This window comes from Sander vitreus, chromosome 11 (genome assembly GCF_031162955.1).
Source record: "Sander vitreus isolate 19-12246 chromosome 11, sanVit1, whole genome shotgun sequence".
Taxonomy (NCBI): Eukaryota; Metazoa; Chordata; class Actinopteri; order Perciformes; family Percidae; genus Sander; species Sander vitreus.
This window is the reverse complement of record NC_135865.1, coordinates 22638342-22652528: the sequence shown is the minus strand read 5'-3', so window position 1 is coordinate 22652528 and position 14187 is coordinate 22638342. Positions and strand designations below refer to the sequence as shown.

General features: G+C 37.4%; 1 protein-coding gene across 4 annotated transcripts in view; it reads right to left on the bottom strand.

The window, feature by feature from the left end:
• The window catches only part of plekhm3 (pleckstrin homology domain containing, family M, member 3), a 47952-nt gene that overhangs the window by 3479 nt on the left and 30286 nt on the right, over positions 1–14187 (bottom strand). For all 4 annotated transcript variants that reach the window (XM_078262381.1, XM_078262380.1, XM_078262383.1 and 1 more), the window contains exons 6-7: positions 14046–14109; positions 6108–6265 (exon numbers count right to left, since the gene is read on the bottom strand). In XM_078262381.1, coding sequence (XP_078118507.1) covers positions 6108–6265; positions 14046–14109 — 222 coding nt within the window. The remainder of the gene's footprint in view (positions 1–6107; positions 6266–14045; positions 14110–14187) is intronic.

Sequence of the window (14187 nt, the reverse complement as noted above, 5' to 3'; positions counted from 1 at the left end):
CCAGAGAGAGCACTTGCTCACGTACACATTTCATCTCTTTGCTAAATTGGTGTCTATTGCTGCAGATTATGTTTTTATGTGTATTTCTGCCTGCAGGTGAATGGAGTTTAGTTTATGCTACTCACAACATGACATTTTCAAAATAAATAGCAACAGCTTTTTCCAGAAGGGTCAGTTGTTGAAAGTAACTAAGTACATGTACTCAAGTACCGTACTTAAGTACAATTTTGAGGTCAATTTAAAAAATCATAGTATAGTATGTCATATCAAATGGTGTCATAACAAGTGGTGGCTGTGGCTAAGCGGTAGAGCTGGTGGATCCCCTGCTCCCCAGGCCGCATGTCAAAGTGTCGTTGAGCAAGACCCTTAACCCCAAATTGCTCCCCGGACGCTGTATGTGGCTGTCCAGTTCTCCTAATGCTTAGGATGGGTTAAATGCAGAGATTACATTTCATTACATTGTATTGTACGATTGTATGTGACGAATAAATGAAGTTTCATTTTCTTTTTTCATCAAATATCTTAAAAGGTCAAAGTATAGTATGCCATCAAAATGTCAAAAAACTGATAGTAGAATGTCATTAAAAAGTCATAGTATAGTATGTCATAAAACATGTCATAGTATGTTATAAAAATTCAGTATATTATGTCTTAAAGTCAAAAAAGTCATAGCATAGTATGTCGAAAAAAGTCATGGTATATAATATGTCTGAATAAAGCCATAGTGTAGTATGTCGAAAAATTCATAAAAAGTCACAGTATATTATGTAAAAAAAAAGTTGTATAAAATCATAAAAGTCATAGTATGTCGAAAAAAGTCATAGTATATCGAAAAAAGTCATAGTACAACATGTCAAAAAGGTGATAGTATATAGTATGTTGAAAAAGTCATAGCGTAGTATGTCGGAAAAAAAAATCATAGTATAGTATATTGAAAAAAAAACATAAAAAATCATAGTATAGTATGTCGAAAAAAAGTCATAGTATTAAAAGTCATCTAATAAAGTCATCAGTCATCTGAGGACCGCAGGTTTCGGGGTTGGGTGTATGGATGGAGGAGGTCGGAGAGGTACTGTGGGGCCAGGGCATGGAGGGATTTGTAGGTGAGAAGGAGGATTTTATATGTGATGCAGGACTTAATTGGGAGCCAGTGAAGGTGGATGAGGGTTGGGGTGACCCTGGCGGCAGAGTTTTGGACATATTGGAGCCTGTCCAGGGTTTTGCTGGGGACCCCAGACAGGACTGCATTGCAGTAGTCCAAACGGGAGATTATGAAAGCATGAATGAGGGTTTCTGCCATGGAGTCAGAGAGTGATGGCCGGAGTCTGGAGAGGTTTCGAGATGAAAAAAGGCTGATTTTGTGATGGATTTGATGTGAGTATGGAACGAGAGGGTGGAGTCCAGGATTACACCAAGGTTGCAGACTTCAGAGGATGGGCAGATGGCACACCCATCAACGTCCAGGATATAGTATAGTATGTCGAAAAAGTCATAAAGAGTCATAGTATAGTATGTCGTAAAAAGAAAAAAATTCATATCAAAAATATAAAAAAAGTCATAGTATAGTAGTAAGGCTGCATCTCATTTCTCTGTCTTAACCCTTCCCCTTAGTTTTGCGCGTTCACGTGAGAGTAAGGGCTGTCCCAAAACTCATTTTGATCGAGGGGTATGGCTAAGGGGAAGGGCTAGATACCCCTTAACAGTAAGCAAGGACGCAAGCTTACTTGAAAGCAAGGGGTATCCAGATACATTAACAAGGAACAATGGCTGCCAGGTCGACCAGAGAGACCCATAAATGTAAGTATCTTCGGCTTAAAGAATTAATTTAAAAATGACGAAAGTCTTGTTTTGTGCTCTACACAGTCCTGTACATATATATTTGCAACCATATTTGTAATCGAAACGTTTTTAAAAATCGCTAGCTAGCTTGCTATGCTAACGCTAACGTTAACGTTACATTGCTTATTTGCCTAGGGATTACTATAATGAAAAATGAGGAGGAGAGATGCTCTGTAAACTTTAATTTGATTAGTGATAAGACAAAGAATAAGCTTAATCAAGAGATTTATCCTTGAAAGGACGAGTATTGTTGACAAAGGCAGAAGGTTTATCCCGTCTTACATATGCAGCTATCCCCTTGTTTGTCAACAAAACGCTCTGTAATTCCATTGATAAATTACTTTTCAATTTTATTTGGAAAAACAAGACGCATTATGTGAAAAAATCTGTTATTATGAACACCTTTGAACGTGGTGGTCTAAACTTTTCTTGATTTTACAACCCTTAATAATACTTTTAAAATAAATTGGATAAAGCATTTTCTAAAAAAATCCCACATCTACATGGAATTTTATACCTAACTATATTTTCTCTAAGGTTGGTGGTCTAGAATATTTACTTTTGTGTGATTATAAAATAGAAAAAATCCCCTTAATTTGATCTAAATTCCACAAACAAATGCTCTTAGCATGGTCGTTAATCTACAAACATAATTTCTCCCCACATAGGTGCTTCATCTGGAATAATCGGCTTATTAAGTTCAAGAATAAATCTTTATTTTATAAAACTTGGTTCAATAATAACATAATTCTAGTATCCCAACTACTAAATGATAATGGATCATTGCTGAATTATTCTGAATTCCTTCACACTTTTGGCATTCTAAGCACCCCAAGAGAGTTTGCAATTGTTATGGATTCCATCCCATCTGGTATTTTAACTTTCTTAAAAAGGGACTAGAAAACCAGATTGTCTACAAGCTTTGGACGCTAAGTTGACCTCAGTTAATATATGTTTCACTACTACAACGAGGAATAATAATCGTAACATTCACTCTTTATTTCAAAGAGATGTCACAAGTACCCCTAATGTTGTTCCCTATTGGTCTAACTTTGTTGACAACCTGAATTGGGGGAATATATGGAACCTTCCTTACAAATACCTCCTTACAAATAAAGTAAGAGAAATCTCTTTCAAAATCATACATAGGTATTATCCTGCTAAGCAATATCTCCTTAGGTTTAAGCTTGACATATGTTTTAACTGTTCTTTTTGTGGAATATGTCCAGAAACAATGGTGCACCTGTTCTGGCAATGTCCCTACTCCACCACTTTCTGGAAAGATCTATCCCGATACATTACTGATAAACTTGTCTCTGATTCAAAAAATAAGAAAGCTGCTAAAACCATTCAGTTAGGCTCTATTTTTTATGTATATATTTGAAACTCCCCCTGGCTCTGCTCTTGACTAATGTTTTTTTCTGTATTAATGACTCTGTTTGCTTGTTCTTACTGTTTGTATCGTAAAGATTTAATAAAGCTTTATAAAAAATAAAAAATTGCTTATTTGCACAACAGTACCGCATTTCTCTGTCTTGAATGTATTCCATGCATGTCTACAGTGTTAACTTAACTCCATTAGCAGCGAATTTCGTTTGATATCAGTACATAACACTACTTGCTTTGGAGACATCTATACGTGCTTTACATTTACTGTCCTGTATCACACAGGGATGCCGGAGGAAACCCAGCAGCTGATCCATTCTCGGGCTGAAAACGAGCAGAAGTTTCTGCATTCATGTTGTAGCCATTCATTATTGTATTGGTACTGTATTATTGTAATTATGTAATTCATTCCTGTTCATGCACCTGTACATTGTTGTTGGTTATGATACAGGACACTAATGAAAGAAATGTGGTATGGAGGGAAAGTGGGCCAATAGGCATCAGACTGGGGTCTGGAATTTCAGAATAGCCTAAAAATAAAGTCTTGTGTGTCTTTTTTTAGTTTTATACATTTGAGTGCCTTTTTTATGTGTGTGACATGTAAGTTATGGTTCTAATAGTTGTAATAATGTTTACTTTATTGGGCAATAAAGACAGCTTTTTGTTAACAAAGAAAGTGTTTCTGAACATCAATGACATTCTGAACATCAATGAATTCAAAACAGTGATAACTGAAACATATATACACAACACACCATGCAGTGTGTATACAAATATTTATTGCAAACAAACTTAAGTATGTATGATGATGTAACCAAGTGGAGTCTCATTTTCATAGGGGTATGTTTTCACCCCTACCTCTTACCACTCGGTTTCGAGGGACAAGGGCTAGGGGTAAGACAGAGAAATGGAATTCAGTCATAAAAAAGTCATAGTATAGTATGATATAAAAAAAATCATAAAAATTCACTAGCTCAGTCTGTAGGGAGATGGGTTAGGAACCGGAAGGTTAGTCCCCATACAGACCAAAAGTATGGTGGTGGAAAGTCATAGAGTAGTATGTTGTAAAAAAAAAAAATCATAGTATGTCCTAAAAAGTCATAGTATAGTTTCTCATAAAAAAAGTCAAAGTTTAATTTGTCATAAAGTGGGGTCAAAAAAGTGTCAAAAAAGTCATAATATAGTATGTTATAAAAAAAGGGGGAAAAAAGTTATTGTATAGTATGTCGTGAAAATGTCAAAAAAGTCATACTATAGTATGTCTTAAAAAGTCAGAAAAATGTCATAGTATAGTATGTCAGAAAAATGTCATAGTATAGTATGTCAGAAAAAATGTGAAAGTATGTCGTAAAAATTGTCAAAAAAGTCATAGTATTGTATGTAGTAGAACATGTCAAAAAAGTCAGAAAAATGTCATAGTATAGTATGTTTTAAAAAAGTCATAGTATAGTATGCATAAAATGTGAAAAAAGTTATAGTATAGCATGTCGTAAAAAAAGTCACAAAAGTTATTGTATAGTATGCCTAAAAAGTCCTAAAAATGTCATAATATAGTATGTTGTAAAAAATGTCAAAAAGTCATAGTATAGTATTTCATAAAAGTCCTAAAAATGTCATAGTATAGTATGTCAAAAAAAGTAGTTATTCATTAAAAATATAAAAATGTCATAGTATAGTATGTCATACATTATTTTTAAATGTCATAGTACCATATGCCATAAAACTTTTCACAGTATAGTGTGTCATAAAAATGTCAAAGTTGTTTCCATGCAGTATCTGCAGGGCTAGATACCATTAGACGGAAATTTAAAAATAACGTATGTTTTTTTTTAATAATTTGGATGAACTGATCCATCAGAACTGAAACAGCAGTTTGATAAAGTCAGTAAAGACCAAAATGTCTTAACTCTTTCGTTCTCAACACTGATACTGGTCCTCACAAAGAACATGAGCAAACATTCAGATAACAAGCATGTTACACATGCTCAACCCGAGGGCCTGGAACAGAAATAAATCTAGCTAGTAGCTCAGGCAGTCACATTACTACACTTTATGTCCTCTCTCCCCTGTGAGTTTTCCTGCTTCCAGAGAAATATGAAAAGTACATAATGTGTTTTTTTAATACAGGTGCTTTTCCTTTAGGTTCTTCATACAATTCTGAAGAACCTCTCCAGAAGCTTCTGCAGAACAGGACTTTATTTTTATTTGTACTTAATACGTTTTATTCTTATCTTGGTTTAGTTCTACACTCTTACCTGTACCTCTTCTGTTTTTCTAGTCATTGCTGTCGCTGCTATGACACCTGAATGTCCCTCCAGGGATTAATAAAGGTTTATCTTAACTTATATATTTATGTGCATACCCATCCACACCTGTTCTCATTACGTATATTCATTTACTACATTACTGCTCAAAATGTTTACATCACACTTTTTCTACATTTAACTATTACTGTACACCTGTTTACCACAGCATTATATTTTATTCCTATGTTTTAGCTGCTGCACTTTTTTATGTCTTAGATTCTAATTACGTGACTTGTACTTATTTGCATGAGCAGTGTTGGAGGGAGCCTCAAAATCTAAGAATTGAATTGCCAACGACTGCGTCACTGTAATTGTTGTGAATGTGCCTACATACTACTGTACATTAGTAGTGCTTTGTGGTGTTGATTTGACATCCTTACAAAGATCTCTGTAAGATCGAAACATTAATCTGTTAAATAGAATTTACTGGGATGTTTTGTCTGACTTTTTCCACTAAATCAAGTCTTTTCATATCAAGTCAAATCTAAATCTATCAAATCTATAATTGATAATGTTTAGATTTCTTTGGCTAAGTAAATGTTCAAATGTATAGAAAGGTTATCTGAGAATCTGTACCTCTTGGTGGCGTTCTCCTGGAAGGGGTAGATGACCTGTCTGTTGTGGCAGAGCTCACAGATGAAGCCTTTCTCTCGACACAAACTGCAGCTGAAAACGTGGGAGCTGGCAAACTTGATCACCTTGGACAGGAAGGGAGCCAGTTTTCCATCAATCACCTGCAAGGTGAGGAGAAGAGGAAGAACAGAAGACAGGACATCACCAACAGCAAACACTTACGTACAAGCATTAGCTATCTTCTAAAACTCCACATGGCATTAGTGTGGATGAAATATGAGAAACTGATATTCCAATCAAGGAATTTAGATTGAAGGCATTTTAAAAGCAAAGACCCTTCCTTTAACAGCAGTTTCTACCCCTTTTTGACATGATTTTCTGAGCTCTGAAAAGATATAGCAGCAAAGGTATTCTCCTCCATCTGAAGTGTAACCAATAGAATTAGATAAAATGAATTGTTACACACTAATTCAAGGCAGTAAAACATGCATGACTGGGTCAAAAAAATCCAGTTACTGTTTGACAAAAGATCCGAATGGACATGGTGATTGATGATATTCAGATGAATATAATACATTTTGATTTTAATCTAGAAAGATGTTAATTAAAAGAGACACTGCCAATAAGTAGTCAATGAAGTACTGTCCAAAACTGCGTCTATGTGACCGATAGCCTGAGGCAGCTGTCTGCAACTTTTAAACAATATGTTTTAATCTAATGTCATTTGGAATGATGATACTTAGTTGTGAAATCTCTTTTTATTTTTGCATATTGCACATGTTCTTATTATCTTTTTTCTTCTTTAAACTGTGAACATTTGCACATTCTTTAATCAACATGTTGCACATTACACCCACTTCAGTTTTTAATTTTAATTGTCAAATTGAATTTGACTTTTTCTTTTCTCTTTGTTTACTTTGTCCATTATGCACCAAAATACCAAGGCAAATTCCTTGAATGTGAAAACCTATTTAAAAATGAAATGTTTCTAATTCTGATTCCTGTGAATTGAAGCAAAGAACTATGTCGGTGCGACCTAAGAAATGTCTGAACGTGTGCATAAAATCTGGACTCTGGCAGAGAAAATAAAAATGGACTTCCTGCTAAGTTTTTAGATCAGTAACACATGTTTAAAAATATAAAACAAAAATAAAAAACTTATTTCAAAATGACTACAAGAGAGGAGGAATTAGAGACTGGAGACAGGAGGAGAGGAAACGGAAGGAAGGAAGGAAGGAAGGAAGGAAGGAAGGAAGGAAGGAAGGAAGACAGTAAATGAGGTGAACGCCTTTTAATGGCAACGCTTGGCAAGTTCTTTTAAGAACTGAGGCGGGGGTTTTGGCTGCGGGAGGGGCTGCAGTTGTATTGTAGTGAAAAGACAGTGGATGACTCAAAAAGAAAACAGTGAAAAGAAAGTTGTGTAGAATCTTACAGAAATTGAAAATAATATATGGTTGCAAAGCTTTGTAGTATCATTCTAATAATGCACACAGAGCATATGTGAGACAGAGGGAGACTAAGTGAAAAATAAAGTAAGAGTGGTAGAGATCCAATATACATGAGATCTTGAGAGAGCGCGAGAGCCCGTATTCAGACACAAGTGGTTCCACCTGGCAGAGCTCTGGACCTCCCAATTATAACCTCCTTCATGCTGTTTGTTACACGGCGAGGACAAGGCAAGAAGAGGAGGATGTGAGATGGAGAGAGGAGGAAGAAGCCACACACAGAGGCAACAGAGGTATACTGACCCTGTGAACAGTAAATCATATACTGAGATTAATTACCAACTGAAGGCTTTTCCTATAACAACCCTTAACAATCTATGATATCAAATTATCTCTCTCAGACCACTGATGTATTGATGTAGAATAGGTAGACTCTATCATTACTCTTACCTCTAACAGGTGAAGGTCAGAAACATTTAGCATTCAGAGAATGTGTTGTTTTATAAGAAAACTCCACAGTGTACCTTTAAGTGTCACTTACTAAGTTTCTCTTCTGTATGTGAGACCAAGCTTAGTCCAGTACAGATGACAAATGTTTCCAGGCAGACAGACAGGTACTGAGAGTGACAGACAGATATATGTGTCCCCACACTAAACCTAAGCAGCCCTGCTCAGTCCGGTCCTGCCCGGTCCACATGACGAATGGCTCTCCTGATGGAGGCTGACAGGCTCGGTAATTAAGGCCCTCTATAATTGGACTGGGCAGAATCAAACAACTGGCAGCACAGCTCTGGTGGCTGACTGGATGGATGGCGAATGAGGCGAGAAGAGGGATATCAGAATCAGAATCAGAAAAGCTTTATTGCCAAGTACGTTTTTTACACATACAAGGAATTTGTTTTGGTGTTGTAGGTGCACGTCACACATTCTCTAAAATAAGTTAAACAAGCAGGGTAAACATATAGCAATATAAAGAAATCAACTTCTTGCCTGGATGCAATCTCACACTATAAGCACTGAATTACTATTACTTAAAGAGTGATCTACCACTTATATTATCACACTTATTTCTCTAAACAAATATATTCCTCCATTTTCTTAAAATCCCCATATATCTGCTGTTGCTGCTTGCTATAAATATCCTGTGACTATTTTATTTGCTACTCCAAAGTATCAAAGCAGCACTGTCCAGCAGAGTCACACTGGGACAATCATTTAGACAGTAACTTCAACCCTGTAAATTTGTACACTTGCCCACTTCCAACAAGGACATCAATGAAGCCAAATATTGATAGCTGTCCTGAGTTTCTGGGCCAACCAGCAGCCCGCCCGCTGGCAGACCTCTCACTCCTCTAATGGGCGTTCAGGGTCGGCTGGTTCTTACTAACTTCTGTCTCAAGAACTGACAGAATTTATGGATCCTGCAAAATGATTTAAGAGTTCTTACGAGGGGGTCGGCACAGGTTGAAATTTTGATTTTAAGATGATTAACAGGATAGAAAATAATACAATATATTTCTATCAGACTACAGTTTCCTTTTTTTCCTTTTTCCTAGTTTCGATAGTTTCATCTCTTCAGGTATCTAAAAAAGTAAAATGATTCTTTAATGGAGGGGTCACGAGCAGACATTGATTGCGACATTCAATTAACAGCACTAAACAGTGTAACTGCAGATTTTATGATTACACATTTAAGACATACATTTTTCCCTTTTTAAAAAGCCCTGCCACGTGTGTTCTTCTAAACAAACATAGACTATTGTTGATCACCAACCCCTCCCAGCACACAGAAGAGAGGGAGCTGCTATGAGACCAAAAAAAGCCGGTGAACAAGAAAAATGAAACTCAATTTGCCAATTGCAGAAAGCATAAATAAATATCCATGAAACACTCCGCAGATTGCCTACTTCGGAGACAGGTGCTCTGGAGTTTTCAGTCTCTTTTTTTCAACTCAGCATGTCTCCTTTTCATTCATTCATTACAGCAGCTCAAACATCAGTCTCCAAACTAAATACAAAGAACAGGATGACTAAATTACCTAATTTTCTCGGTTTTCCAAATGTGGTGGAGAAATGCACATTGTTACAGGTTAAGTTCTTGAGTTTAGTTCCTGTGGTTCAATAGATCCTTGAACTAATCAGTTGAAAAGAGCTGGACTTCAAAAAACATTGCACTATGTAGAGGACCAAAAAAACAGAATACGTTATGGATTTTTATGCTATGGAACTTTAATAGCTTGTGCAAAAATCTGTAGCAGGATTAAAACAATGTGAAATTTGCCAATTAGTGCAATATTCACAGGTCTATATTCACAAAATGATTCTAGAGCAGCCTACAGGACAAACCCTTCTATACCCTCTTTCCCTCCAAACACGCCCCAACACACACACACTTCACCTCCTCTCCCTCCATCCATCCTTTTAAACTCCTCCCCCTCCAGTTCAACCTCTTTTTCTGCTCCACGCAGAGTCTTTGTGCTCCAAAACCTCCTAATCTCCTAAAACTGCTGTTTAACAGCCGTTCGCCTGCCCTCCTCTCTCTCTCTCTCTCTCTCTCACACACACACACACAGCTCCATTGAGGAACTAGAAAGCCAGCTGGGATTACATGGCTGGAAAGACCAGCTCTGTCTGGATAACACCCTCTCCACCCACATCCACACACACACACACACACACACACACACACACACACGACTTGATGTATGTATGTATGTCTTATCATGGGCTTCCCAAAATTAACTTTTGAGTAACTTTCCAAATTAGAGTACTAAAAAAATCTGGATGTTGTGTACGATGATAACAAGATAAAAGTAGTTGAATTTAATTAAATTGTAATTGTGATTATGTCTTCTTTCTCTGCCTGTGTTTGAGTTTCAGTTGTTATGAAACGCAGTTAAAGTTGTGTGCATTAAAAAGTTCAAATGACTACAAAGATGACAACTACAATGTTGCTATATAGAGATTATTAAAAATGATGTACGTTCATTTTACGGTGATAGTGAGCAGGGAGTTGCAGTGAGCAGAAGGTTTGCCGTGGGAATGGTTTTGCTAGATGTAGCGAGCAGATAACTGAGCCATTCTTCAACTCACTTAGTGTCTTCACTTTCAATCAGCACCAGAAACGTGTAGGAGAAAACACAAGGCACTCAATCACAGTTGGCGTAGTCTCCGTATGTACACACATACTGTAGGTACGGTGTAACCCCTTAATGCAAAAGTATGAATATAGCCTAATCCTTTTAGTGTTGAGGGTGTACACTTTTGTCTTTAAACCTAAACATTTTAGTATGTTATTATCTATATTGTTTATATTAGTCCATTTACTATTTGTTGGCCAATTTCCAGGATGACGAGCATGACTTCCATTTTGACCGATTTGACCCGATCATTTAACTCTAACACTGTGCATTTGAGGGTAAAAGCTCCACCTAAACTCAAAGCCATGAGCAGAAACTGCAAATCTTTCTGAGAACCTTTAACATTTACTTAAGAGGCCTCTGTGAGTCTGAACAAGTGTGAGCAGAGAGGCATGCCTGGCATAGAGGGAATGCCAGAGTATCACTGTGGGAAGTCTGCTGCAACACACAAACACACACGCGCTTTCCTACTACTTTAGTCCTCACACAAAACACTAGAAACAATCCCTAAAACCAGCAGAGGAAAAGGGCAGTGTCCTTAGACAAACACATATGTTTTCTTCAAATGAACTGCTCCTAATGGGGGATATGGGTGGAGGCTATTTGTCAGGAGGTGAATAGACTTAGTGTGGTCCAGGGTTTAGCCAAGGGAGTTTAGCCTTCACTGACCTCTGAGCTGGAACAAAAAAAGCCACGTTGATTAAGAGCATCATTTTATTCAGGAGGTAAATCAAAAGAAACAAGCTTGTTAATATGGAAAACCAATTAAGAGGCAGAGTGCTTGAGAATCTCCAAGAGAGGGCATAGAGTGGGAGGGAAAGAGAAGAGGGAGCAGTGCAGGCTCTCTCGTTAAAATTAGTACTAAATCACCAGTTTGGGGTTTATGAGTAAATCACAGAGTTTAGCAGGGAAAGAGAGAGTGAAGGACTCTCTCTATCACACACACACACACACACACACACACACACACACACACACACACACACACGACACACATGTGTGCAGAGCGTGTGAGGCCAAGGGGATGTTGGGAAGAATGGAGGGATGTCACGCTTTGTTTTTCTGCCTGTTGATTCTGAATGTAACCAATTAGTGAAGCAGAGAGACACAGAGTGTGGGAGTGGAGGAGAAGGAGGACGAGGACAAGGAGGGGGTCCAATCTCTTTCACCGTGAGAGTCTGTGGCCGAGCTCTGAGTCAGAGAGGGAGGGTTGAAAAATAAATGGGGCAGGGTACTACATGATGAACATAATGACAAACAAAAGAACTTTTCAGTCATTTGTGGTCGCTTTCCTCTGACCCCCCCCAACTCAGTTTGATGACTAGATACTGAACCGCTGAAAGGCCAGGATGTGTTTCTTTTTTTAATGCTCTGGTTAAAAAAAAAAGAAATACTCAACTGAACACATTTAAACTGAGTTGGGCGGTGTAACTGTTATGAATGGCATGCACATAATGTAAAGATATGCTATATGAGAAGAAAGTTTTCTGATTAGATAAGGGATAACGGCAGAGTTAAAGGTTTCCACGATGCCAGATATGAATTCCTTCCACCAACACCATTGTTTTCTTGGATCAGGACACTTGAAAGGGCTTACCCTGTTCCAAATAGGGCTATTAGAGGGTATTAGCCTCTCTTATCACTGGTATTACATGGACACTTGCCAAAGAAACAAAGGACAGGTTGTGCTTACTTAAAGGATAAGGCAAGCATTATTCTATTTTCTATTTCCTATTGTCTAACTAATCCAATACAAAGTCCAACTCCAACTATCTCTGTGGCTTTCAGCTCCGAGCCTATTGATTCATATTGAAGACATGCATCTTAAAAAAAAAAAAAAACGAGCACAAATATATAGTATTATTTTTAATTTACAAAATCAACTTGGCATTGCATTTTTCAACAAATGTTGGGACTATTTTCAGTTGTGGATTACTGCAATACACATTTTATGTGAATATTTATGCCAACAGGATGATTTATGTGGGATTGAGTCAAAATAGACTACTGTGTGTGTGTGTGTGTGTGTGTGTGTGTGTGTGTGTGTGTGTGTGTGTGTGTGTGTGTGTGTGTGTGTGTGTGTGTGTTTTAGGGCTTTGATTCCGAACTTCGTTATTCGAATATTTAAAAAAATAATGATATTCAAACGAATATTAGGCAGCCCTTAATATTCGAATTTCGAACCTGTTATAGGCATTATTTTTTGTAAATGTGTTTGCTTGTAAACCTTGTTTTCAATTCAGATTCCGAGGCTTTTTCACGCATTTCAAAATGTAACTATACGTCGCGGCGATGCACGTCGCTCGGCCGCGGCTTGGTAGCGCATTTCCCCTGACTCATTTCCTGGTTCTCCTTCTCCATAAACAATGTAAAATCAGGGAGAGGGTTAACTTTTCCTGCTCCAGATTTCCCACCGTGGTCAGAAAACACAGGGGAGACGATTTGTTTCTCTCACTTTGTCTCTAGAGTCGCTACTCGCTCCGAAGCTACCGGTAATCACCGTCACTCTCTCACAACACACACTCCCCACACACATGCCGGCTCGATGCACACACCAGCGCACAAGTATGAACATCAGACCACTTACGTAGGCTACATAAATATTCGAATATATTTGAATATTAATAAACAAACAAACTTCGAATATGTTTGGGGCAAAAGTCAAAGCCCTAGTGTGTGTCTGTGTGTGTGTGTGTGTGTGTGTGTGTGTGTGTGTGTGTGTGTGTGTTTTCATGGTAATAAAGAAACAATGTCACCCAGTGCAACAGTGTGGCTCACTCATGTGTTTTTAATAGCTTTTAGACAACAATGGTTCCTCATGGCTGTTAAACATTTGCAAGCTAGCTAGCTAAATCAGCTAACTTATCAGCCTAGCTACTGTCTACTACTGTACTCTACCATTTTCTTACATCGAATAAGAATTTAACTAATGATTTTTTTTGTAACAACGTGGGGAAAAACAGATGGATTAGAGCAGTCTGCACACTAATGTTAGCTAATGTAGGTAGCTAGAAAATGTTAGCAAGTGGGCATAGCCAGGATATCTTTATCAACACCATTTTTTCACAAATATGAGATGCGGGCAGCAATTTAACGATCAGGAACTAAGCTACACCCACTTAAGTTTAACTAAACATATCTTTATTCTAAATTAAGCTTTACATATTTACCTAACCTAATCCTTATCATTAAAAGGCTCTTTGAAAAAGTGAGAATCAGCCCGGTCCAAGGTCTAAACTAAAACTGATCAATGTTTTTTTTTTAGTTAGTTCAGTTTTAGTTCATTTAAGAAATGTGAATGGCATCACTATTACTGTAAACATAAAAGCATGTAAGCATGTCTGTGTGTGTATGTACCTGCTGCAGGTCAGCAATGGAGTACAGGTGAATGTGCTGTAGCAGATATTCCCTGGGGAAGATCCTGTGAAAAGACACACAAAATAGTATTAAAATAATAACTACCATTTCCAGCTTGCTTTTCCAAAAAAAACGGTCAAGG